The following is a 25,090-nucleotide window of genomic DNA, read 5'->3' as shown; positions in this document are numbered from 1 at the left end:
ATACCTAGAGCTCATAACCTAATCTAATCGGAGCATGTTTAGTACAAGGGATGGAAACAACTGAGCCTTGAACTTAACATGGACATTCTACCTGATGGTGAATGTTCACAGGTTTGCCTGTGAATGTTCACAGGTTTGGCCCAACAGTGCTGAAGACAGCAAGAATTTTGTGCATCGTTTCAGTGGGAGCAGATCCTGTGGAAACACATGAACATACACCTCTGAAAGGAGGGAGGCAGTCCTTCCTGTATCACTAAATACAGAACAGCGGTGGAAGCATGAAACACAAAGACAGGAATGATGTTGGATCATAGCTAACCTCCTTCAAAATGAAAACATACCTTACAGCTTCTCACACATCTTCTTCCCTAGCCAGAGAATGCCTCATCTTGAGTGAATCTCTCTAAATCTTCCCATGCTGATTCTTCCTTGTGGTTGAATTGACTGTATTTATTCGAGTTAGAAAAAAGCAAGGTGAAGAAATTATTGGACTGAAACACATCAAACTGTCTATCAAACCAAACTTGCCTATTCAGCAAGCATTTTAGATTGATTTCTAAACTGTCTCACCAACCTGATCTCCTTTTATGATCAGGTTCCCTGCCTGGTGAATGTGGGGAAGGCTGTGGATGGAGTCTATCTGGACTTCAGCAAAGCCTTTGATGCTGTCTGCCACAATAAGGTCCTGGCCAAGCTGACAGCTCACGGTTTGGACAGATTCACTCTGTGCTGGGTCAAGAACTGGATGGATGGCAGAGCCCAGAGAGTGATGGCAGCTGTCACTAGTGGTGTTCCCCAGGGATCAGTGCTGGGCCCAGTCCTGTTCAATATCTTTACTGATGATCTGGATGAGGGGATTGAGTCCAGCATCAGTAAGTTTGCAGATGACACCAAGCTAGGAGCAGGTGTTGATCTGTTGGAAGGTAGGAGAGGGACCTGGACAGGCTGGATGGGTGGGCAGAGGCCAACGGGATGAGATTTAACAAGGCCAAGTGCAGGGTTCTGCACTTTGGCCACAACAACCCCAAGCAGTGCTACAGGCTGGAGACAGAGTGTCTGGAGAGCAACCAAGAAGAAAGGGAACTGGGGGTGCTGGTAGATAGTAGGCTGAAGATGAGCCAGCAGTGAGCCCAGGTGGCCAAGAGAGCCAATGGCATCCTGGGCTGCATCAGGAACAGTGTGGCCAGTAGGACAAGGGAGGTTATTCTGCCCCTGTACTCAGCACTGGTCAGGCCACACCTTGAGTGCTGTGTCCAGTTCTGGGCTCCTCAATTCAAGAGAGATGTTGAGGTGCTGGAACATGTTCAGAGAGGGGCAACAAAGCTGGTGAGGGGCCTGGAGCACAAATCCTATGAGGAGAGGCTGAGGGAGCTGGGCTTGTTTAGCCTGGAGAAGAGGAGGCTCAGGGGTGGCCTCTTCTCCCAGGTAACCAGCAATAGAACAAGGGGACACAGTCTCAAGTTGTGCCAGAGTAGGTATAGGCTGGATATTAGGAAGAAGTTCTTCACAGAGAGAGTGATTGGCATTGGAATGGGCTGCCCAGGGAGGTGGTGGAGGCACCGTCCCTGAAGGTCTTCAAGAAAAGCCTGGATGAGGCACTTAGTGCCATGGTCTGGTTGACTGGCTAGGGCTGGGTGCTAGATTGGACTGGATGATCTTGGAGGTCTCTTCCAACCTGGTTGATTCTGTGATTCTATGATTCTATATCTTCAGGAAGAATCTTTCAGAAATGAATTGAAACTTCAAGCACACTATGACAATTAATCTTTTGAAAGCGATTTATTTTTTTTTAAAGACTAAGTGTTCTCTTAAATAAAAGTTACTCAGATGAAAGAATGGTCTGAGAAATTTTTCTACAACTTCTATTGTAAAAATTGCTATGCTTCTTCATGAACATGATTTCCTTTTACAGTAACTTCATTTGAATACAAAGCAGATGCTAGATGTATCACACACAAGCAAAATAATAATCCATCTCTGCTCCATTGGAAGCTTACTCATAGAAAAAGTAACCTTGGTGAAAGGAAATACTTCTGATAACAGAATTCACACTTTAAATATCACAGAATCACAGAATGGCTCAGGTTGGAAGAGACCTTAGAGATCATCTACCCCAACCTCCCTGCCATGGGCAGGGACACCCCAACTAGATTCAGCTGCTCAAGGCTGCATCCAGCCTGGTCTTCAACAGCCCCAGGCAGGAGGCAGCCACAGCCTCCTTGGGCAGCCTGTGCCAGAGTCTCACTACCCTCATCCTGAAGAACTTCTAATATGAGAAATCTAATGCTAATAAACAGACATTGAAATAGATTTTTTTTTAATCTCTTTTTCTTTTAGGGTTTAAATAAAAGCTTCTTAATTACTCAGAAAAAAAATGCAGACATCAACTTGTACAATTATGAGAGACATAAAGATGAAAGCTGCTGTTTGACTACAGCTAAGCATTTTAACACTACATTTGTTTGTAAGATTTTTTAGAATCAGCTCTTGGCTTTCCTCTCCAAAATATGGATGGAACAACTTGGGACATTGCTTTTTTCAATGTGCAAGACAAAAAATAACCTCAGTTCTTTAACTTTGGTGGGTTCTCCCTTTGCTTTAAAAGCAAACAAACAGAAATAAAAAACAACAACAAAAAACCCAAACCAGAACAAAAAAAACCCACCATACAATAAATAACTCTAGGTCTTAAAATGGCATAACAACCCAGACAGCTGCCCTATCGAGCTCTGATGAAAAGGGTTTCATCAGGAGTTGCAGGACAGTTCTCCTTCTCAGTGACAGTCTGTACCGTGCCTGAGGCAGACACAATCACTGCCGTTTTGGCTGCTGAAAGAGCTTTCTCCTTCTCTGCAATGGCAGCACAGACTGCCACAATTTCATCGCTTTCAAAATCATAGTCTGGGATGGAATCTTCTGCAAGCTCTTTTTGTTTTGCCAGTGGTTGCACTGCCTCAGTCTTTGTTGCCTTCTGCTGTTCAAGTAGTTTTCTTGCCCAGGAGAGGTCTTCTTTCCATACCTCAGGGTTCATTGGAAAGATGTGTAAGGACACTTGGAAACTTCGGATTGCCTACAAACAGAAGGGGGAAAAAAACCAAGGATTAGACACTTTAAAGACTGCATATTTCATTATAGAAATTAAAAACAATAACAAACAGAAGTATGTTTAACATTCAAGAAAAGACAGAAGCAACTCTACTCCAGTCTCTCTTCAGTGGAACAATCCTCCCTCAGCTGTCAGTTCAGTAGCAGTGTTACTTGCAAACAACCGTGTGTACCTGTGTCTGAAAGTACCAAGAATGCAAGAACAAATCAGCTACCTGGCAACAAGGGCTTATATGTCAAAATTAAATAGGTAAAAGCAAACCCACAATTTCATTTTGATGGTTTTCAAGGCAGGATTGGACATGGCACTTGGTGCCATGGTCTAGCCTTGAGCTCTGTGGTAAAGGGTTGGACTTGATGATCTATGAGGTCTCTTCCAACTCTGATGATACTGTGACACCATGATACTGTGATATCTCACTTTCCTTCTGTCATCAGATGAGCAGAAAGGTAAAAGCAGACAGGTACAGTTTAAAGAAATACAGGAAAAGGATGACTTGGATTTGAAGTGTCATTAATATTGCAGCTTACTTCACATGCAGAGCAGATGCTACAGTAATCCTGCTCCTGTGATAAGCAGTTTCTCTACGAAGTTTGTGATTGCAAACACACATAACAGAATGGGCAAGAGTATAGAAATGAATTCTTCACTTGTGGAGTTGCTCTAAGAAAGAACTCCTGTAATCTCATAAAGTATGTATTGTTAATACAATTGAGTATAGTTAACACTGTTTCTTCTGTCTTTCAGCTCAACTGAGAAGGTCTCTCAACTGCAAACATTCAACAGAGGAGCTGTTATACATAAAAAACATTACTATCTAATCCAAAAGATGGGATGTTTGGCAGTAAGAAGAGATGTCCTAGACCATAATGACAACTTCATTGTGTTTATAGTTATATTAACTACAAATTATAAGGTAAAAATTGACCTTACCTACTCAGACTTATGTACACATACACACAGATGTGTGTGTATTTCACATTTATAATCATTTGGCCAGTTATGGAAATGTCTACCTGAGTGACTAAACCCTTGTGTGACAATGTACAGAAGCCTTCCTGCGAGGTGGCAAAAGAGTGGTAAGGATACGAATTGTATTTAGGAGGAATTCTAGCAGCACACATAGGATGACTTGAAAGACATACAAATGACCATCAAATTCCATATTCTGTTGTAATTCATAACCACCTAAAACATTCAAATGAACCCAAAAAATCACAGTTTTTCATTTATCTGGGCTCCTCAATTCAAGAGAGATGTTGAGATACTAGACTGAGTCCAGAGACAGGTGACAAAGCTGGTGAGGGGCCTGGAACACAAACCCTATGAGGAGAGGCTGAGGGAGCTGGGGGTGTGCAGCCTGCAGAAGAGGAGGCTCAGGAGGGACTTCATGGATATCTACAACTACATGAAGGGAGACTGTTGCCAGGTGGGGTTGGTCTCTACTCTCAGGCAAGCAGCAACAGAAGAAGGGGACACAGTCTCAAGTTGTGCCAGGGAACATCTAGGCTGGATGCTAGGAGGAAGTTCTTGCCAGAGATAGTGATTGGCATTGGAATGGGCTGCCCAGGGTGGTGGTGGAGGCACCGTCCCTGGAAGCGCTCAAGCAAAGCCTGGATGTGGCACTCAGTGCCATGGTCTAGCTGATTGGCCAGTGCTGGGTGCTAGGTTGGACTGGATTATCCTGGAGGTCTCTTCTAACCTGGTTGATTCTATGATTCTAAACTGCTAATTCATCCTTCTGCTGGCACAGAGTAATACACAAACTCCATACGGTGTGAACTCAGCAGAGAAGAGATACGAATCAGATTTAGGAAATGCTGATTGCACTAGCAGTATTAATGCTGTTGCAAAAGGCAGCCTTTCAGTTCCAGGAAAAAAACAAATAAAACAAAATACTTTACTATTGGTCCACAGCCAGCTCTGAAGTGTAGGAGCATGCTGAACTCTAAACAGAGGCAGCGTGAAGTCTAATTCTTGCTAAACAGTGTAATTTTATTCGACTTTGCTAGCTTTTAATTTCCAGGGATAAATGAGCTAAAAGGAGACAATAAATACTCTTCTGTTCTATTTTGGTTGATATAGATATCGATAGGGGTCACCTGATTTTAAGTTCTCTATTAAACTAAAGCCTGTCTCTATAGTTATGTTAGTAGGTGGAGAGAGGTTCTCCCGCCCCTCTACTCTGCCCTGCTGAGGCCATATCTGGAGTACTGTGTCCAGAACTCGGCCCCCTAAGTTCAAGAGGGACATAGAATTGCTTGAGAGTCCAGTGCAAAGCCATGAGATGATGAAGGGAATGGAACATTTCTGTTATGAGGAGAGCCTGCGGGAGCTGTGGCTGTGCTGCTTGGAGGAGACTGAGAGGTGACCTCATCAGTGTTTATCAATATGTAAAGCTGAGTGCCAGGAGGCTGGAGCCAGGATCTGCTGGGTGATGATCTTGGAGGTCTCTTCCAACCAGGTTGATTCTATGATTCTATGATTCTATGCCCAGTGCCAGGACAAGGGGTAATGGGTGGCAGATGAGGCATAGGAAGTTTCATGGAAATATGAGGAGGATTTTTTTCCCTGTGAGGGTGACAGAGCATTGGAACAGGCTGCCCAGGGTGGGTGTGGAGTCTCCCTCTCTGGAGATATTAAATACCTGCCTGGACACGTTCCTGTGTTATCTGGTATAGAATCATAGAATCAACCAGGTTGGAAGATACCTCCAAGATCATCCAGCCCAACCTAGCACCCAGCCCTAGCCAGTCAAGTAGACCATGGCACTAAGTGCCTCATCCAGGCTTTTCTTGAACACCACCAGCGATGGTGACTCCACCACCTCCCTGGGCAGCTCATTCCAATGCCAATCACTCTCTCTGCCAACAACTTCCTCCTAACATCCAGCCTATACTCCCCCTGGCACAACTTGAGACTGTGTCCCCTTGTTCTGTTAATAGGTGATTCTCTCTGGCAGGAGAGCTGGACTGGATGAGCTCTCAAGGTTCCTTCCAGCCCCTGACATTCTATAATTCTATCTTCATGTTCAATAAGCAACATTCAACATAATAATGAAATATAAAGTAACATTTGATAATCTTAGAAGCTGACTTGATGATTCATGCCACATAAAATAAGCATCTTCTTTCTGTGTGATATATTTAAAAATAACAACAATAACTATTATTATTATTATCATAATTATCATTACCATAATGATTATTATCATTAAGAAATATCACAGAATCACAGAATTAACCAGGTTGGAAAAGACCTTCAAGATCATCGAGTCCAACCTAGCACCCAACATCTTCTCATTAACTAAACCATGGCACTAAGTGCCTCATCCAGCCTCCTTTTAAACACCTCCAGGGACAGCGACTCCACAACCTCCCTGGGCAGCCCATTCCAATGCCAATCTCTCTTCTGGAGATTACTACAAAATGTAATGCAAGACATTCTCACTTGCTGAACAAAACCACAAAATCTTCTACTACTATTGTAAAATATTTTGCAATTCACTGTAGAATATTCTGCAGCAAAAAAAATCTTTCATTTATTCCATGAGTAGAATCTTTTCTGCTGGATTGCAGAGACATTAAATGTGAATAGCAACTTTCATCAGATTACACTGCATATGTTTATTGTTTTATGCCTCTGTGGCCGAGAAGGCCAAAGGGATCCTAGGCATTAAGGGGAGCATGGCTAACAGATCAAGGGAGGTTCCCCTCCCCCTCTACTCTGTCCTGCTGAGACATCATCTGGAATATTGTGTTCAGCTTTGGGCTCCCCAGTTCAAGAGGGACAGAGATCTACTGGAGAGAGTCCAACAGAGGGATAAAAAAATTATGAAGGGTCTGGAGCTGTGAGTTTTTACCCTGGAGAAGAGGAGGCTCAGGGCAGACCTCATTGCTGTCTACAACTACCTGAAGGGAGGCTGTAGCCAGGTGGGGTTTGTCTCTTTTGCCAGGCAACCAGCAACAGAAGAAGGGGACACAGTCTCAAGTTGTGCCAGGGGAGGTCTAGGCTGGATGTTAGGAGGAAGTTCTTCCCAGAGAGAGTGATTGGCATTGGAATGGGCTGCCCAGGGAGGTGGTAGAGTTGCCATCCCTGGAGGTGTTCAAGAAAAGCCTGGATGTGGCACTTAGTGCCATGGTGTAGTTGACTGGACAGGGCTGGGTGATAGGTTGGACTGGATGAGCTTGGAGGCCTCTTCTATCCTGGCTGATTCTATGATTCATTCTGTCTCAAGTTTGACAAAACCAAAACAAAACTAATCATGGTCTTGGGTTTTTTGGGGTTTTTTTTTGTTCTGTCCATACAAAATTAATACATTATGTAGCTCGTTGTGTAAACTTCATTTGTTTGGAAGCTGCATCTGAGACAAGAGAAACTTGGAATTCAGATACAACAATTTTTTTTTCCTTAAGAGAAAGTGCATAATTCATTGCAAAGTAATAAAAATACTTTGAACAGACCATTCCACAGGATGTGGGTACTGAAGACAGATATCAGTAGGGGAGAAATGAAACAAAGAAGCTGAAACTGCTCTTGAGAAGAGTAGTAACTCCTAAATATTAAGAGAAAAAGCCCTGACACTTAACTTTTAGCAGGCTTCTTAGCTTTGCTTTGTGAAAAACACCTAGCATAGTGAAAATTTAGAAAATCATGGAAATGGGAGGTCTTGAGCTCGGCTAGGATGAAGTAAATTTTCTTCACAAGAATTTGGGAGGGGACACACCCAAGATAGTTATCTGAGCCAGCCAGTGTGATATTTGATATCACACTGTGTAAGGGGAATGCTTTCAGCACACAGCAAGTGTCACGTGTTGGCAGTGTCCAGTGAACCATTAGTGTGTTCCATCACTTCCACTATATTTCACTGAATTAGTAGTCCTATTATTCCTGTTATTCCTTCATTCTCCATCTTGTTCTATTAAACTTTCTTTATCTTCTAGCTGGATTTTGGCATTTTGCTCCAAATCTCTCCTTCCCATCCCAGCAGGGGCAGGGGGCAGCTGTGTAAACACCTTGTGGTGGAGGAGCAGTAGCCCCAAAACTGAGGCTTTTCTATGCCTCTGCATGCCCATACATGCTCTTCTGCCAGGACCCACGAGGCAGCAAACAAACTGTGTAACACTCACATGCCCAGTCCGTGGACCCCTGGGGTCCACCCAGGTAATCCCCTATTGGGAGGGTCCAGGCATGTCTCTACTGCCTATTGGGGCAAGGTTTGGCTTACTGCCAACCTGATTGGTCATTTTAGATGTCCAATGAGCCACGAATCTCGTCCCCAGAGCCTTTAAAGAGGGGTGCACAGCAGCACCAGGTGGTCAGACGTTCAGTCCTGTTCAGTCTGATCAGATGATCCAGACTGTTTACCAGTTCAGAAGCTTAGAGCATTTTAGACTCAGCTCTGATCCACAGCAGCATCCTGCTGCCCTGACCTGCTTGCATTGGCCTAGACAGGATCAGGCCTTGCTCACTTGCAAGCATTACGGAGGCTTAGATCTCATGCATTGATCTCAAGGCACAGCCAAGCTATGTGCAAGCCCTCTGAGAAGCAGAGCACCTTCATGCCTGCACCATACATATATGGGGAGCCGAGAGACCCCCTGCCTAAAGCCTAGAGCTATCTTGATCCATCTGCGGAGTTAAACCTCCCTGCAGCACGGCATAAATACTACTTGCCAGCTATGCTGTAGCTCTGGAAAGACCCAGAGCTCAGCAGACCCTCAGACAGTCTGAAAACCTGCAAACACAGCCTGCTAGCTGCCAGACTGTGTCAGAAGCTACACAGACCAAATCCTTCTCCTGCACCTGGAATCCTGCCAGCTGATCATCCCTGGACACACGGCTTCCAGAAGCAGCAGCTCCGAGGCAGAGATCATCCCAGGAGTGAAGGTTAGAGAAAACTCAATTTACCCCAGAGACTGGGAAAAGCTTTATCATCCCTTGCAAGCTGGGACAGACTCCAGCTCACCAAGACCCCAATACTGGGCACACTCTGAGACAGATTCCCAGAAGGGTGATGTAATGATTAATACTTAAGAACAGCACACATAAGTAAGCTTCAGTTCCTTTGTAATATAAGTTACCTCTATCTGAGGAGCACACATAGCTTCAGCCCTCGCTGGGCAAACACTAGAGCTGTTAAGAGTCATTAAGACAAAGAAATATTTATCTCTGTCAATAATGTTAATAATTTGATAATTCCATTTAATAATCAATCCCTGTAAATACATCCCAAAGCTATTTTCATAACTTTGCAAACAAACTTGAATTTCATAGTGGTTGGGGGTGGTACAAATTTGTAAATATTAATTTTATTAAATAATTTCATAAAAAATCAAAACCACCTCAAATTAATTTCTCACCTCCCCCTAATAGGGGAGGAATAGAGAAATCCCCTCCACAACACACCTGTGTGGGACTATGATGATTTGAGTGTTCCCCATCCGCCCCACACTTTGGAAATCACCCAGATCAGACTCAGCCAGCTCTGGAAATATGAATGAAGCTTATATTTACAGCTAGCATAATATACAAGCAGATATTTACAGTATATACAGTTATGGACAGAAATAGACAAGGTAAAAGGTAATACAGAAACACAACTCCCCTCCCAGAAACCTGAGTCTCCAGGAGGGGCTCCCAACTGCCCTTCCACCTTCTCCCACCTCCCTACCTTGCCCCAGACATTGTCTTGTGCCTCAACCTTACTCCAGTCCCAAGGAAGAATGGAGGTTCAGCCAGGGGGTTAGGAAGCAAAGTGGACTAGTCAGAAAGACGGCAGAGAAGCTAGGGAGAGATGCAGCTTGGAGCTCCCCAGCAGGACTCCCTTATCTATGTTTGGATTTTTGTTCTTATACCTCTCAGCAAGCCTATGAGTGAGGCAGACCTCAGCCTTGTTTCACTTCCACAGCCTATAATCTAGTCCTTCTCCTCAAAACATTCTAGCTAGGCTCAAACTAGCACAGCAACTTAGCTACTGGATGTGCCTAAATAGGCAGCAGAAGGCGAATGAGAAAAGGCTAATTACTAGTGAGCTGTAGGCAAGCCAGGAGGCTTCTGGAGTGCACTGACAATAACTTCTCCAGAAAAAGAACAGACCTCCCTACCTGAGGGGATGTGATACTGGAATTGTTGGCCACCAGCGTGGGCGAGCTCATCAGGAAGGTGAAGACTGGAGGCAGCCTGGGCTGCAGTGGTCATGCACGAAGGGACATGAATCAGTCAAGGAGCACAGTCAGGACCCCAAATTTCAGAAAAGCAAACTTGCAGCTCATCAGGGAGTGAGTCCATAGGACACCCTGGGAAATGGTTGTCAAGGCCACGAGGATGCTCAGAGGGCTGCAGCAGCTCTCCTATGAGGACAGACTGAAAGAGTTGGGGCTGTTCAGTCTGCAGAAGAGGAAGCTCCCAGGTGACCTCCTTGTGGCCTTCCAGTATCTGAAGGGGGCCTACAAAAAAGCCTGGGAGGGACTTCTGAGACTGTCAGGAAGTGACAGGACTAGGGGGAATGGAGCAAAGCTGGAGGTGGGGAGATTCAGAATGGACGTGAGGAGGAAGCTGTTGAGCATGAGAGTGGTGAGAGCCTGGACTGGGTTGCCCAGGGAGGTGGTTGAGGCCCCATCCCCGGAGGTGTTTAAGGCCAGGCTGGATGTGGCTCTGGCCAGCCTGCTCTAGGGTAGGGTTGGAACTAGATGATCCTTGTGATCCTTTCCAGCCCTGACTGATTCTATGATTCTAAGGACAAGGGAGCAGAGCAGAGCTGGCAGATCTTTGAGGACATGTTCCACAAAACACAAGAGGTCTTGATTCTTATGTGTAAGAAATCAAGCAAGGAAGGGAGAGACTAGTGTGGCTAAGCTGAGACTTGCTGGTCAAGCTAAAAGGCAAGGAGCTGCACATGCAGTGGAAGCATGGAGATGTATCCTGGGAAAAGTACAGTGATGCTGCCCAATTGTGTAGGGATAAGGTCAGGAAGGCCAGGGCATGGTTGGAGCCGAACTTGGCAAGGGATGCAAACAATATCAAGAAAGAGTTCTACAGGTACATCAAAGAAAAAAGGAAAGTTAAAGAAAACATATGCCCCCCCAAAGAAGAAGAATGGTGAACTAGTAACAACAGATGAGAAGGCTGAGGTTCTCATTTTTTTCCTGTTTTCCCTGGCAACCTCTCTCCCCACACCTCTCATGTTAATAAACCACAAAGTGGGGACAAGTGCTTCCCACTGTATGCACAATGATGTTTGTGACCACCTGAACAGACATCAGCCTAGGAGACTCAATGAGATGCATCCCAGAGTCCCGAGGGAACTGGCTGATGCAGTGGCCAAGCCACTCTCCACAATATTTGAGAAGTCCTGGCAGTCAGATGAATTCTCTGGAGACTGAGAGAAGGGAAATGCTGTGCCCATTTTTAAAAAAAGGTAGATACAAGGACCCTGGAAACTACCAACTTGTCAGCCTTGCCTCTGTGCTTGGGAGCATGGCTGTACAGCACTCCAAATTCCTTCCTTCTTCCTCTCCCTCTTCAGGGGTCTGAATGGGGAGGAGAAGAAGGTGTGAAAAAACACACTGCAGGCTTGAAGGGGAAACAGCAAAAGGTGCCTTTGTCCACACAGGTACTGGAACATGTCCAGAGATGGGTGACAAAGCTGGTGAGGGGCCTGGAACACAAACCCTATGAGGAGAGGCTGAGGGAGCTGGAGGTGTGCAGCCTGCAGAAGAGGAGGCTCAGGTGGGACTTCATGGATATCTACAACTACATGAGACTGTTGCCAGGTGGGGGTTGGTCTCTACTCTCAGGCAAGCAGCAACAGAAGAAGGGGACACAGTCTCAAGTTGTGACAGGGAACTTCTAGGCTGGATGTTAGGAGGAAGCTGTTGTCAGAGTGATTGGCATTGGAATGGGCTGCCCAGGGAGGTGGTGGAGGCACCATCCCTGGAGGTGTTCAAGCAAAGCCTGGATGAGGCACTCAGTGCCATGGTGTAGTTGACTGGCTAGGGCTGGGTGCTAGGTTGGACTGGATGATCTTGGAGGTCTCTTCCAACCTGGTTGATTCTGTGATTCTCTGATTCTATACCCATGTGGAAGCCCGCACTGGGAACTGGCTGGTGGTTGGCTGGGTTTTTTGTGCCCAGTGTAAAATGGCAAATGGACATTTTTTTCTAGAAAAGCATAAACAGATCAAGAGAAAGAGGTGCAGTGCTCCTACTTTGACAGAACTCTTGACAGGACAGGTTCCTGCCATGACAGAGTTCCCATTTTGGACCATCCCCATTTTTGCACGGCTCCTACCTTTTGCACAGCTCCCAGTTTGCACCATCCTTGCTTTTAGATGTTTCTCCCCACTTTTGCACCATTCTGTGCAAATTTGCAAGCTTGGCAAGTCCTGGGGTCCGTCTAAGAGAGCTGCCGGACCCAGCTACTCCCAGACCATACCACAGCCTTGATTTCCTGGCTGCCATTCCAAACTGGGGAGACCCTGAGCAGTTTGGCTCTCCCCTGCCACTGCTGAGGCAGCATTGCTTCCATGAATCCCTGTCTTGTGGAAGCGGTGTCTTGAGATATTTCTGAGTTTGGCAGTTTTTCCACCTGCCTTGGCCTTCTGCCACATGGATCCAGACCATTTGATATTGCTTGCAGCATCAGAAAGCAGCCAAGCCACACAGAATTCCAGCAAGGGATCATTGCCAAATACATGTCTCGCCTCTGTGACTAAAGCCTGCTGTTCCTTTAATTCTCTGCTCAGCCTGATTGATAGTGGGGTGTGACAGTTTGGGTGTTACCCATGCCCCCACACTTTGGAAATCACCCAGACTAGACTCAGCCAGCTCTGGAAATATGAATGAAGCTTATATTTACAGCTTAGCACAACATACAAGCAGCTATTTACAGTATATACAGTTATAGACAGAAATAGACAAGGTAAAAGGTAATACAGAAACACAACTCCCCTCCCAGAAACCTGAGTCCACAGGAGAGGCTCCCACCAGCCCTTTCAGCTTCTCCCCCCACCAGTCTACCTTACCCCAGTCCCAAGGAAGAATGGAGGCTTGGCCAGGGGGTTAGGAAGCAAAGTGGAATCAGAGACACAGAGGATGAGGTTAGAGAGAGAGATGCAGCTCAGAGCTCCCCATAAGGAGTATCTGTGCCTTATCTATGTTTGGATTCTTATTCTTACACAACTCAGCAAGGCTATGAATGAAGTGGAAATCACCACTGTTTTCCTTTCACAGCCTGTAATCTAGTCCTTCTCACCAAAACAATCTAGCTAGCTTCAAACTAGCACATGGGGTAAAGCTGTGTTTGTAGCTTAGCCTTGTCCATTTTTCTGACTTCCTAAATCTCTACATTTGCCCATAGCATCCTGTGAAGATTTTCCCAATCAAATTGAGCCTGTAAATAAACCTAAACTAGTTATAGTTTATATATATATAGTTTATCATAGTTTTTATATAGTTTATTAATAGTTTATATATATAGTTAATATATGTATTTTTTTATATATATTATAGAGCAGGTTCTCCTAGAAGCTCTGAAAAGGCACATGAAAGCCAGAAAGGTGATCCAAAACAGTGAACACGGCCTCAGTAAGGGCAAATTATGCCTGATGAACCTAGAGGCCTTGCACAATGGAGTGACTACATCAGTGGACAAGGGACAGCCTTTGGATGTTATCTATCTTGACTTCTGCAAGGCCTCCACAACATCCTAAAAGCCATCTTGGAGAGATAAGGATTTGATGGGTGCATTGTTCAGTGGATAAGGAATTGGCTGGATGGTTGCATTCAGTGGGTAGTTGTCAGTGGCTCAAAGTCCAGACAGACATTGGTGCACCTGGGCCAGAATAATCCTCATTATCATACAGAATGGGAGATGAGGTGATAGAAAGCAGCCTGTGGAAAAGAGCTTGGGACTTCTGGTGGATGAGAAGCTGGACATGAGCAGACAGTGTGCACTTGCAGCTCAGAAGGCAAAGCACATCCTGAGCTGCATCAAAAGAAGTGTGGGCAGCACATCTAGAGAGGTAATTCTGCCACTTTGCTCTGCTCTGGTAAGAACTCACCTGGAGTACTGCATCCAGGTCTAGAGCCCTCAGTACAGGAAGGACATGGACCTGATGGAGCAGGTCCAGAGAAGTACCATGAAAATTATCAGGGTTTGGAACACCTCTCCTGTAAGGACAGGCTGAGGGAGCTGAGATTGTTCAGCTTGGAGAAGAGAAGACTCTGGAGACACCTTATAGTGACCTTCCAGTACCTGAAGAGTACAAGAATGCTAGAGAGAGATTGTTTACATAAAGGCCTGTGGTGATAGGATGAGGGGCAATGACTTTAAATTAGAGTAGATTTAGACTGGATGTTAGGAACAAGTTCTTTACCATGAGGGTAGTGGAACAGGTTGCCCAGGGAGGTGGTTGAGGCTCCATCCCCGGAGATATTCAAATTCAGGCCTTGACAAGGCTCTGGACAACCTGATCTAGCAGGAGATGGCCTTGCTCAGTGCAGAGAGGTTGGACTAGATGACCTGTGATGATCTCTTCCAATCCAAACCATTATATGACTTAGATGACCTGATCAATAAGCCTTCTTGAGTCCAATAGTTAGGAAATAATTAGAGCTTTAAAGACTCTTCCAGTCTCTAGCTTTTGAGATTCCTTAAAAATGGCTTGGTTCAAAAATAAAAGTGAGCACCAACTGCATTTCAGAATAAATAACCAAGTTCTTCTCTGTACCTAAGAACATACTCATCAGAAGGCAGGTTCATATGCCCTCAAGTCAGAAAAGCAAAAAAGTAGGAACAGCACTAAAGCACTGGGGACACCAGTAAGAGCTTAACCTACCACCAGTGGTAGCTCCTCCACCCTTTCTCTTCACAGACAAAAAGGTCAATATAACTATTACAGGAGTGCCTACTGCAGTGTTTTGTTTCAGATGAATAATACGATTTGATCTAAATCTCTGACTGTTTCCACTTAAAATGCTTGGGTTTGCATCATGGAATAGTCCCAGACTACATAAACTAGACTGCTTTCTGATTAAGCTTGACAATGCACTCCAAGAGAGCACCTGAATTGCTGCTCTGAAGTAAAACAACATGAAAATAGCATGAACAAGACATCCACTCCTGTTGGTGTGATGTGGCTTGCCAATAAAGACAAAGCTTATGAGATGTGGTGAGCAGACCTGGTGGTAATACTAGCTTGGGTATGCCAATACCTATAATTCACATGACAGTAACTACCATGTTTTACTGAATAAACAGTACCAGTTACCTTGGTTCCTTGTGGGGAATAAAAATGGGAACTCTAAGAACAGTGAGTTTTAACATGTCAGATATAATTCACAGAATCACAGAATCACAGAATTAACCAGGTTGGCAGAGACCTCCAAGATCATCCAGTCCAACCTAGCACCCAGCCCTGTCCAATCAACTAGACCATGGCACTAAGGGCCTCATCCTGGCTTTTCTTGAGCACCTCCAGAGATGGCGACTCCACCACCTCCCTGGGCAGCCCACTCCAATGCCAATCATTCTCTCTGCCAACAACATCCTCCTAACATCCAGCCTAGACCTCTGCTGGCATAACTTGAGACTGTGTCCCCTTGTTCTGTTGCTGGTTGCCTGGGAGAAGCGATCAACCCCCACCTGACTACATCCTCCCTTCAGATAGTTGTAGATAGCAATGAGCTCTGCCCTAAGCCTCCTCTTCTGCAGGCTGCACACCCCCAGAGCCCTCAGCCCCTCCTCACAGGGCTGTGTTCCAGGCCTCTCACCAGCTTTGTCACCCTTCTCTGGAACTTGCAAAAAACAACAAAGCAGAAGGAAGACCAGAGACAAATAACAACAATCTTCTTCCTTGCCTACTTTCAGGTTGCACAAGGATATTTAGTTGCCTTGCTATTTCTGTACTTTCATTCTCTTACATACAATTCAGAGGATGTGGTTTACAAGCCTAGCATATTAATGTTGTTCATTTTCCTACCAGTGCTATCTCTCCCAATCCAAGCTGGGCACGTCCCAAAGTCTGCCAGGCATCCCAGGAACGTGGGTTTCTCTGGACAGCCATTTCTGCTGCATGCACAGCTGGGAACATTTCATGCAGAGACATTAGGACCTATGACAGAATAACAAAAACAAGGGGGATAAGAATAAGTGAAACTGAAAACAGATTTAAGTTTTCTGTGATGACTCTTGTTTTGATAACCAAGGATGGGTTCATCTTACATAGCTATTTGTAGTGTAAAAGTTAGTTGTCTAATCCCAGATAGTCACCCAGTCTCATTCCATAGCCCACAGACAGAAACAAGCATGCTAGAGAATGACTCACCTGAACTATTTAAGCAACTCTATTAGAAGTAGATTAATTGCTTCTGAAGGTGTTCTTCCTTCTCCCTCCCTTCCCACAAACCCCACACCCTGCAACAGCACAGCGGAATACACTGAAGGAGACGTGCATTGAGAATTAATCACAGTAGATAAGCAAGTATTGTTGAAAAACTCCTGGGTTGTATTTTGTCTTTTTAATAGAAGACTGGGATCTACCAAATTCAGCTGCAGGATACATGATCAATATAAACAAACCATGAAATTCTGCACTGAAACTGCCCTTACCAAGGCCTATTGTATTTGGAGAGTAAGCATTCTGCAATAGCAAAGCCTAAATCAAGTTGTGCTGGGGGAAGTATAGGCTGGATGTTAGCAGGAAGTTCTTCACAGAGAGAGTGATTGGCATTGGAATGGGCTGCCCAGGGAGGTGGTGGGGCCACCATCCCTGGAGGTGTTCAAGCAAAGCCTGGATGAGGCACTTAGTGCCATGGTCTGGTTGACTGGATAGGGCTGGGTGCTAGGTTGGACTGGATGATCTTGGAGGTCTCTTCCAACCTGGTTGATTCTATGATTCTATGAACTTAGACATGAAGTCATTTACACTTTAAAGAAAAACAACAACAACAAAACCAAACCAAACCAACAAAAAAACCCCAAACAAACAAAAAAAAAACCACCCCAAAACCACTAAAGCAAACCAAAGAAACAAAAAGTGGTTTCAGAATATGGAAATCTCTTTTACTCAGTAGTATCAAACTATTACCATAGAATTTTACTTCTTGAACTGAAACTTCATAACTAAGCCTACAAATCATAATTAATGATACATAATGTGTCTCAAAGCTTGCCTTATTTTTCCAAGACCACTGTGAGATTGGCACATTACCTGAAGATCTGCATCACTCTGAGATCATGACTTCAGACACCCACATGCTATGGTGACAGATACCAGTACATGAAACAAATGACAACCTCATTCCTATGGTATGATGAGAATGTCAACCACAAGAGTAAGACTCATGTGTGGGCAACCACTTTCATCCCAACTCACCCACAAGCATGATGAATAATATTAGAACAGATTAAGACTCTTGCTGAAGTGTAAAAAGCATTTATTTAACCCTACTGTTCTATGACATATTAAATAGATAAATACAAGCGTGGAGTAGAGCAGGATTAAAATGCAACAATGCTAAGTATTTAACTAACAAAGTATTTGCTTCACTACAGAAAATAATCTTGCACTCAAGAAACACAGGAAACATAGCTTCAAAAAAAATTCCATCTTTGGGATCCATACTCCTGCTGATTTTGTAAGACCAAACTTTTCTAAAGACTAGTTTTATGCTCAGGCCACCCCTTCAGTACTGTGTCCATTTCTGTGCTCCTCAATTCAAGAGAGATGTTGAGGTGCTGGAACATGTCCAGAGAAAGACAACAAAGCTGGTGAGGGGCTTGGAACACAAACCCTATGAGGAGAGGCTGAGGGAGCTGGGGCTGTTTAGCCGGGAGAAGAGGAGGCTCAGGGGTGACCTCATTGCTGTCTACAACTACCTGAAGGGAGGTTGTAGGCAGGTGGGGGTTGGTCTCTTCTGCCAGGCAACCAGCAGTAGAACAAAGGGACACAGTCTCAAGTTGTGCCAGTGGAAGTCTAGACTGGATGTTAGGAGGAAGTTTTTGCCAGAGAGAGTGATTGGCATTGGAATGGGCTGCCCAGGGAGGTGGTGGAGTTGCCATCTCTGGAGCTGCTCAAGAAAAGCCTGGATGAGGCACTTAGTGCCATGGTCTAGTTGACTGGATAAGGCTGGGTTCTAGGTTGGACTGGATGACTGGAGGTCTCCCCCAACCTGGCTCATTCAATGATTCTATGGCTGTGCTTTGTAACGCACACTATGTATTTTGCCAAAGCTTTCATTAAATCTGCATTTTTGTGCCCCTTTCTACAGCACATCTGTAAACTGGATCAAACATAGGTGTGCATCCTACCAAGATTAAGTTGTTCTGCATCTAACAGCTGTTTTTTACATTAATCTCTTTATGGGTTCATTCTTATGAGAGAAAACAAATCCAAGCATAGTCACCTGCACATTTTATGCATCCTGAGCATTCAGTTTTTCCTACCAGTACTTTCTACTGAAACACAATTCAGAAATTCAGAAACACCTATGTTAGTTCTTTATGAAATTTTTCCAATCAATTTTACTGCTTTGCTTACTGAATATGAAATTTTTCCAATCAATTTTTACTGCTTTGCTTACTGAATTGTGACCTCACTAACAGAAGACAATTACTCCATTTTCATCTGTTCAGGACTAAATTAGAAACTTCTTTTCCGAATGCTCTTCCAGATTATGGTGGTCAATACTGTGTTAGAATCATAGAATGGTTTAGGTTGGAAGGCACCTCAAGGGTCATCCAGCTCCAACCCCCTGCCACTGGCAGGGACACCTCCCACTAGAACAGGTCACTCAAAGGCATCATCCAACCTGGCCTTCAACACCTCCAGGCAGGGAGCAGCCACAACCTCCCTGGACAACCTGTGCCAGTGTCTCAACATCCTCACTGCAAAGAACTTCTTCCTAACATCCAGTTTAAATCTCCCCTCTGCCAGTTTAAACCTATTACTCCTCATCCTGTCATTACAAGATCTTGTAAATAGTCCCTCCCCAACCCTCCTGTAGCCCCCTTCAGGTACTGGAAGGCTACTCCAAAGTTTCCTTGAAGCCTTGCCCTGGCTGCAGAGCCCCAGGTCTCCTAGCCTGTCCTCATAGCAGAGCTGCTGCAGCCCTCTGAGCATCTTCATGGCCTCCTGGACTGGCTCCAATAGTTCCATGTCCTTCTTGTGTTGGGGCCTCCAGAACTGTGCACTGGTAACTATGACATCAGCTTCCCAAGGTAGGATGAAACAGATACAGACTTGAACCTATGTGTATTTTGTCCACTGCTGGTGGTTTTGAGTTGCTACAAAATGACTCAGCTATACCCATTGGTTACATAGCAGAACAAAGCTGTTTATGCACGCTGTTTTCCCACACTTTCATTTTCAAGTGACATCATTGAAAGGAACAGATGAATTGCTACAGCCTAATCTTGGGTTACTCTACCTGTGACATTAATAGCACTTTAATAAAATACCTCTGCATACTAGATACTACTGCTACTTGAAAATCGGATCAGCAAACAGCTATTCTGCATCTGCAAAGTCATGCTGAAAAAGGAATAAGAAATGCCACTAGCACAAAGTTTTCTTAGGCATGCATTTAACAAGAGGTATATATTTGCTCACCTTCCTCCACGTGAATTTAGCCTGCATTTGCACCTCCTCTAAGAGCAAACTCATTTGGTTACCTGCACAACTACTTTCGTTGTCTCATGTACTATTTATCACTGGTTTCCTTTATCCCTACATATAGAGTCACAGAATCATAGCATGGTCTAGGTTGGAAGGGACCTCAAGGATCATCCAGTTCCAACCCCCTGCCATAGGCAGGGACACCTCCCACTAGAGCAGGTTGCTCAAGGCCTCATCCAAGCTGGCCTTCAACACCTCCAGGGAGGGAGCAGCCACAACCTCCCTGGGCAACCTGTGCCAGTGTCTCACCACCCTCACTGCAAAGAACTTCTTCCTAACATCCAGTCTAAATCTCCCCTCTGCCAGTTCAAATCCATTACTCCTTGTCCCGTCCTTACCAGACCTTGTCAATAGTCCCTCCCCAGCCCTCCTGTAGGCCTGCTTTGGATACTGAAAGGCCACTCCAAGGTCTCCTCAAAGCCTCCTCTTCTCCAGGCTGCAGAGCCCCAACTCTCATAGCCTGTCCTCACAGCAGAGCTGCTGCAGCCTCTGATCATCTTCATGGCCCTCCCCTGGACTGGCTCCAACAGTTCCATGTCCCTCTTGTGCTGAGGGCTCCAGAACTGCACACAGTACTCCAGGTGGGGTCTGAGGAGAGCAGAGTAAAGGGGGAGAGTCTCCTCCTTTGCCCTGCTGACCACACTGCTCTTGCTGCAGCCCAAGACACAGCTGCTGTCTGGGCTGCACATGCACACTGCAGGCTCCTGTGGAGCTTTTCATCAGCCCAGACCCCCAGGTCCTTTTCCTCAAGGCTCCTCTCAGCCATTCACCACCCAGCCTGTATCTGTGCCTGGGATTGCACCGACCATCACAACACAATGGATGAAAGTCTGCCTGACTATAAAACATCAGGCATGTTTTATAAATATCAATAAATATCTTGTTCAAAGTTTTGCTCCCTCTTTTGACCACATACAATTTGTTTTTCGTGACCTTATTGCTGTCTACAACTACCTGAAGTGAGGTTGTGGCCAGGAGGAGGTTGCTCTCTTCTCTCAGGTGGCCAGCACCAGAACAAGAGGACACAGCCTCAGGCTGCGCCAGGGGAGATTTAGGCTGGAGGTGAGGAGAAAGTTCTTCACTGAGAGAGTCATTGGACACTGGAATGGGCTGCCCGGGGAGGTGGTGGAGTCGCCGTCCCTGGAGCTGTTCAAGGCAGGATTGGACATGGCACCTGGTGCCATGGTCTAGCCTTGAGCTCTGTGGTAAAGGGTTGGACTTGATGATCTGTGAGGTCTCTTCCAACCTTGGTGATACTGTGTGATACTGTGATACTTGTTTCTTTTTATTTACCTCTTTTTGAATAACTGTTATTAGCTTCAACATGGCATCAGCATATTGGTCCATTTTTCTGACTCTTACAAAGATGCCTACAGGTCTTATTTCAACACAGATTGGGGTCACTTCTGTTTAATGTCTTTATTAATGATTTGGATGAGGGGATCAGCATGTTTACAGACAACACTAAGCTGACTGGGAATGCTGATCTGCTCAAGGGTAGGGTACTGCAGAGAGATCTTGACAGGTTAAATTGATGGGCTGAGATCAACAGAATGAGGTTTAACAACACCAAGTGCTGGGTCTTTCACTTCAATCACAACAACCCCAAGCAACACTGCAGGCTTGGGGGAGAGTGGCTGGAATGCTGCCTGGTGGAAAAGGATCTGGGGGTGTGTGGTAGACAGCCAGCTGAATGTGAGCCAGCAGTGAGCCCAGGTGGCCAAGAAGGCAAATGGCATCCTGGGCTGTATCAAAACTAGTGCATGCATCAGGAGAAGGGAAATGATCATGCTCCTGTACTCAGCCCCGGTGAGGCCACAGTTCAAGTACTGTGTTCAATTCCCACAGTGCAGGAAAGGCACTGAGGTCCTTAAGCATGTCTAAGCTGCTCAAGGGTCTAGAAGGCATGTCAGATGAGAAGAAGCTGATGGAGCTGGGATTGTTTAGTCTGGAGAAGAAGAGACTAAGGGCAGATCTTACTGCTTTCTACAACTATCTGAAAGGAAGCTGTAGTGAGGCTGGTGTTGGCCTCTTTTCCCAAGTGACTAGCAATAGGATGACATGAAATGGGTTGAAGTTGTGCCAGAGGATTGGCCATTAGGAAAAACTTCTTTACTGTGGGAGTGATGAGACATTGGAACAGGCTGCTCAGGAAGGTGGTGAAGTCGCCATCTCTGGAGGTATTCAAGAGTCATGTAGAAATGTGGTGCTTCAGGACATGGTTTAGTGGCCATGGTAGTGGGGTTATGGTTGGACTTAATGATCTTACAGGTCTTTTCCAGCTGTAGTGACTCTATATGCTTGCAATATTTGAGCTAATAGGAAAAGTATTATTTTGTTGAGATATGTAACTGAAAAATTAATCTGGCAGCCAGCAGCAGCCTCTACAGCCAATATGAACACAATGCTTGCTGCTACACACAGCCTCAGGCTGCGCCAGGGGAAATTTCGGCTCGAGGTGAGGAGAAAGTTCTTCACTGAGAGAGTCATTGGGCACTGGAATGGGCTGCCTGGGGAGGTGGTGGAGTCGTCGTCCCTGGGGCAGTTCAAGGCAAGGTTGGATGTGGCACTTGGTGCCATGGTCTAGCCTTGGGCACTGTGGTAAAGGGTTGGACTTGATGATCTGTGAGGTCTCTTCCAACCTTGGTGATACTGTGATACTGTGATACTCTCACCTTTGCCCATTTTTATCTCATTTTCACAGCCATTTATTTCCTTTATAGGTCTGTTTACACTTATTTGAAATAATTACTTTGTAGAAAACAGAATGAATAGAACACAGGCCCAAGAGCTCCCTCCAAAATAAGCATATTTGATTTGGTTGAATTCATTCCACAAAAAGGAAGGTGATGTCCTGTGTTGGCAGTGTTTCTTGTTGGGAACCCTACTGTACTTAATATAACAGGCTCTGGACTCTTTTCATCCTCTTTAGACTACTACAATACAGTTTAATCTAAGCTGCAAACCATCACCAGCATCAATCCAGATCTGCATTCAATTATACTACTTCATCAGTAACTCTGTGGAACCTCTTTTGATTCAAGTTGCCTTCACACCGATTTCAGTGTGGTTTTTGGGTGGGGTACTTTGACAGCAAAGTTAATTGCCACCCTCTGCTAGTAACTTCCTGCAAAAGACTCAGATTACCAGTAAAAATAGGATCAAACATCAGCCACTTCTAAAAGGTCACAGCATATTACAGTACTTATAGACATGAGATTTCTTTTTTAAACAGATGCTTAATTATCAGAGAAACTAATTTAGTTCCATTCAATGATAAGATAAATAGCATGACCTTCACAGAGGAACCATGTTATCACTGAAAACTCCATTTAAATCCCTGTTCCTCAAGGCTGTAGCCTCACCTGGTTGATTCTATGATTCTATGAAAAATGCACAAATATAACCTTATTGTTTGAGAGATACTAGGATATGAAGAAACTAAGCTTTCACTCATCAAAACTGTGGTGGGGAAAATCTTCGTAAGAGACACAATCTTGCCAGCAAAATAAGCCTTTAATGCAAAGGCAGCTATGACAGAAAAGGTCTATTTTGCCAGAATCACCCAAGACAAAGAGAAACATGTGTGGGTTTGCTTATGAACACTCTGTGATGGTTTGGGTGTTACCTGCTCCCCCACACTTAAGAAAATCACCCAGACTAGACTCAGCCAAGCTGGAAAATTAAATGAAGCTTTATATTTACATCTTAGCACAATATACACACAGGTATTTACAATATCTACAGTTATATACAGAAATAGAGAAGTTTAAAAGTAATACAGAAACACAACAGCCCTCCCAGAAACCTGAGTCCCTAGGAGGGGCTCTCAATCACCCTTACACCCTCTTCCCGCCCCTCTACCTTACCCAAGACTTTGCCTTATGTTCAAAGTGAGTTTGGAGATTTGGCGAGGGGGGGGTTAGGAAGCAGAAGGAATAGTCCCACAAACAGCAGGTTAGGTTAGAGAGAGAAGTGCAGCCCAAAGCCAGAGAGCAAACTATGTTACCTATATTTATGTTCTTGTTTTTATACATCTCGGCAAGCCTTTGAGTGCAGTAGACATCACCACTGTTTCCTTTTCACAGCCTGTAATCTGATTTTTCTCACCAAAACATTCTATCTAGGCTCAAACTAGCACACACTCTTTTTAAGAGCTGACACAGTAAGATTCTATTCCTTTCTTGTTGCTCTCAAATTAATTTTTCAGACACATTCTCTTGGCAAACTTCATTAGCAGGATGGCACTCAAATTTCAGTTAAGTAACCTCACTGCATATTTGATTTTTTTTCCAGTAATAGTAATAACACTGCATTAGATAACACTCATAATGCTCACCATACAATTATGAACACCAAAAAACCCTTACATCTCAAGATTCTCATGTACTAACACATATTAAACAATTACTAGAGTCAAGGAGTCAGCATTAAAACACATTAACCATATCTGTCCAGCCAAGAAGATAGTCACTTTTATTCAGAATAGAGTTACATCTTTAAATAAATAAAATTAATTAAAAAATAACAACAACAACAACAACCACCATGTGGGTACCACTTTCACATCTTGACAGAATTTCTTTACCAGTGGAGTTAAAAATTACATGTACGAATTAACAGCTACGTAAGTTAGAAATCTTTGAAGCAACCTGGAAAGCTGCAAATAAAGCAGAATTACAGTATTTTGTCTTTTCTAATAGTGCATAATTAAGAACGGGAACTCCTTGGCACATAGCTCTGCAGATGCTAAAAGTGTGCTTGAGAGCAGAAAGCAATGAGACAAATTTGTTGGAGCAAAATATTTTCAGAATTTTTAAACACGGAAGTCCCAGAGTCAAAGCTTGTTGGAGGCTTGGAAAAACAGCATGAGTGGAAGTACTACTACATGCTTATACCATTCTTCTAAGCCATCAACTGTTGGAAGGTGTCAGGCCACTAGGCTAGACAGCTCACAGAAACACAGAATGTTAGGGGCTGGAAGGGATCTCAAAACTCATCCAGTCCAGTCTGCCACCAGAGCAGGATCACCTGTACCAGATCACACATGAACGTGTCCAGGTGGGTTCTGACTATCTCCAGAGAGAGAGACTCCATAACCCACCTTGGGCAGCACATCACTAGTGACAGCTGCCAACTGGATGTGGCACCATTCACCACCACTCTCTGAGCCTGGCCCTCCAGCCAGTTCTTGAGTGAATCTGTCCCAGCCAAAGCTGTTCATTATGACTGACTGGAACAACATGAATTAAAACAGTACTGCTAAGACACTTTGCTGTGTTAGGAAAACTGAAAAACCTGAATTG

At 44.6% G+C, this 25,090-nt stretch overlaps 1 protein-coding gene across 4 annotated transcripts in view; it reads right to left on the bottom strand.

The window, feature by feature from the left end:
* Nucleotides 1-1,293: 1,293 nt before the first annotated feature.
* TTC33 (tetratricopeptide repeat domain 33) overlaps nucleotides 1,294-25,090 on the bottom strand; it is a 46,956-nt gene continuing 23,159 nt past the window's right edge. For 3 of the 4 annotated variants that reach the window (XM_064140380.1, XM_064140381.1, XM_064140382.1), the window contains exons 4-5: nucleotides 16,089-16,220; nucleotides 1,294-3,070 (exon numbers count right to left, since the gene is read on the bottom strand). In XM_064140380.1, the coding sequence (XP_063996450.1) occupies nucleotides 2,720-3,070; nucleotides 16,089-16,220 (483 nt within the window). In that variant the 3' untranslated portion in view covers nucleotides 1,294-2,719. The remainder of the gene's footprint in view (nucleotides 3,071-16,088; nucleotides 16,221-25,090) is intronic. The other variant, XM_064140383.1, reaches the window with a different exon arrangement.

The sequence above is a fragment of the Pogoniulus pusillus genome, chromosome Z (genome assembly GCF_015220805.1).
Source record: "Pogoniulus pusillus isolate bPogPus1 chromosome Z, bPogPus1.pri, whole genome shotgun sequence".
Classification (NCBI taxonomy): Eukaryota; Metazoa; Chordata; class Aves; order Piciformes; family Lybiidae; genus Pogoniulus; species Pogoniulus pusillus.
The sequence above is the reverse complement of the archived record's forward strand: the minus strand, read 5'-3'. Positions and strand labels throughout refer to the sequence as shown.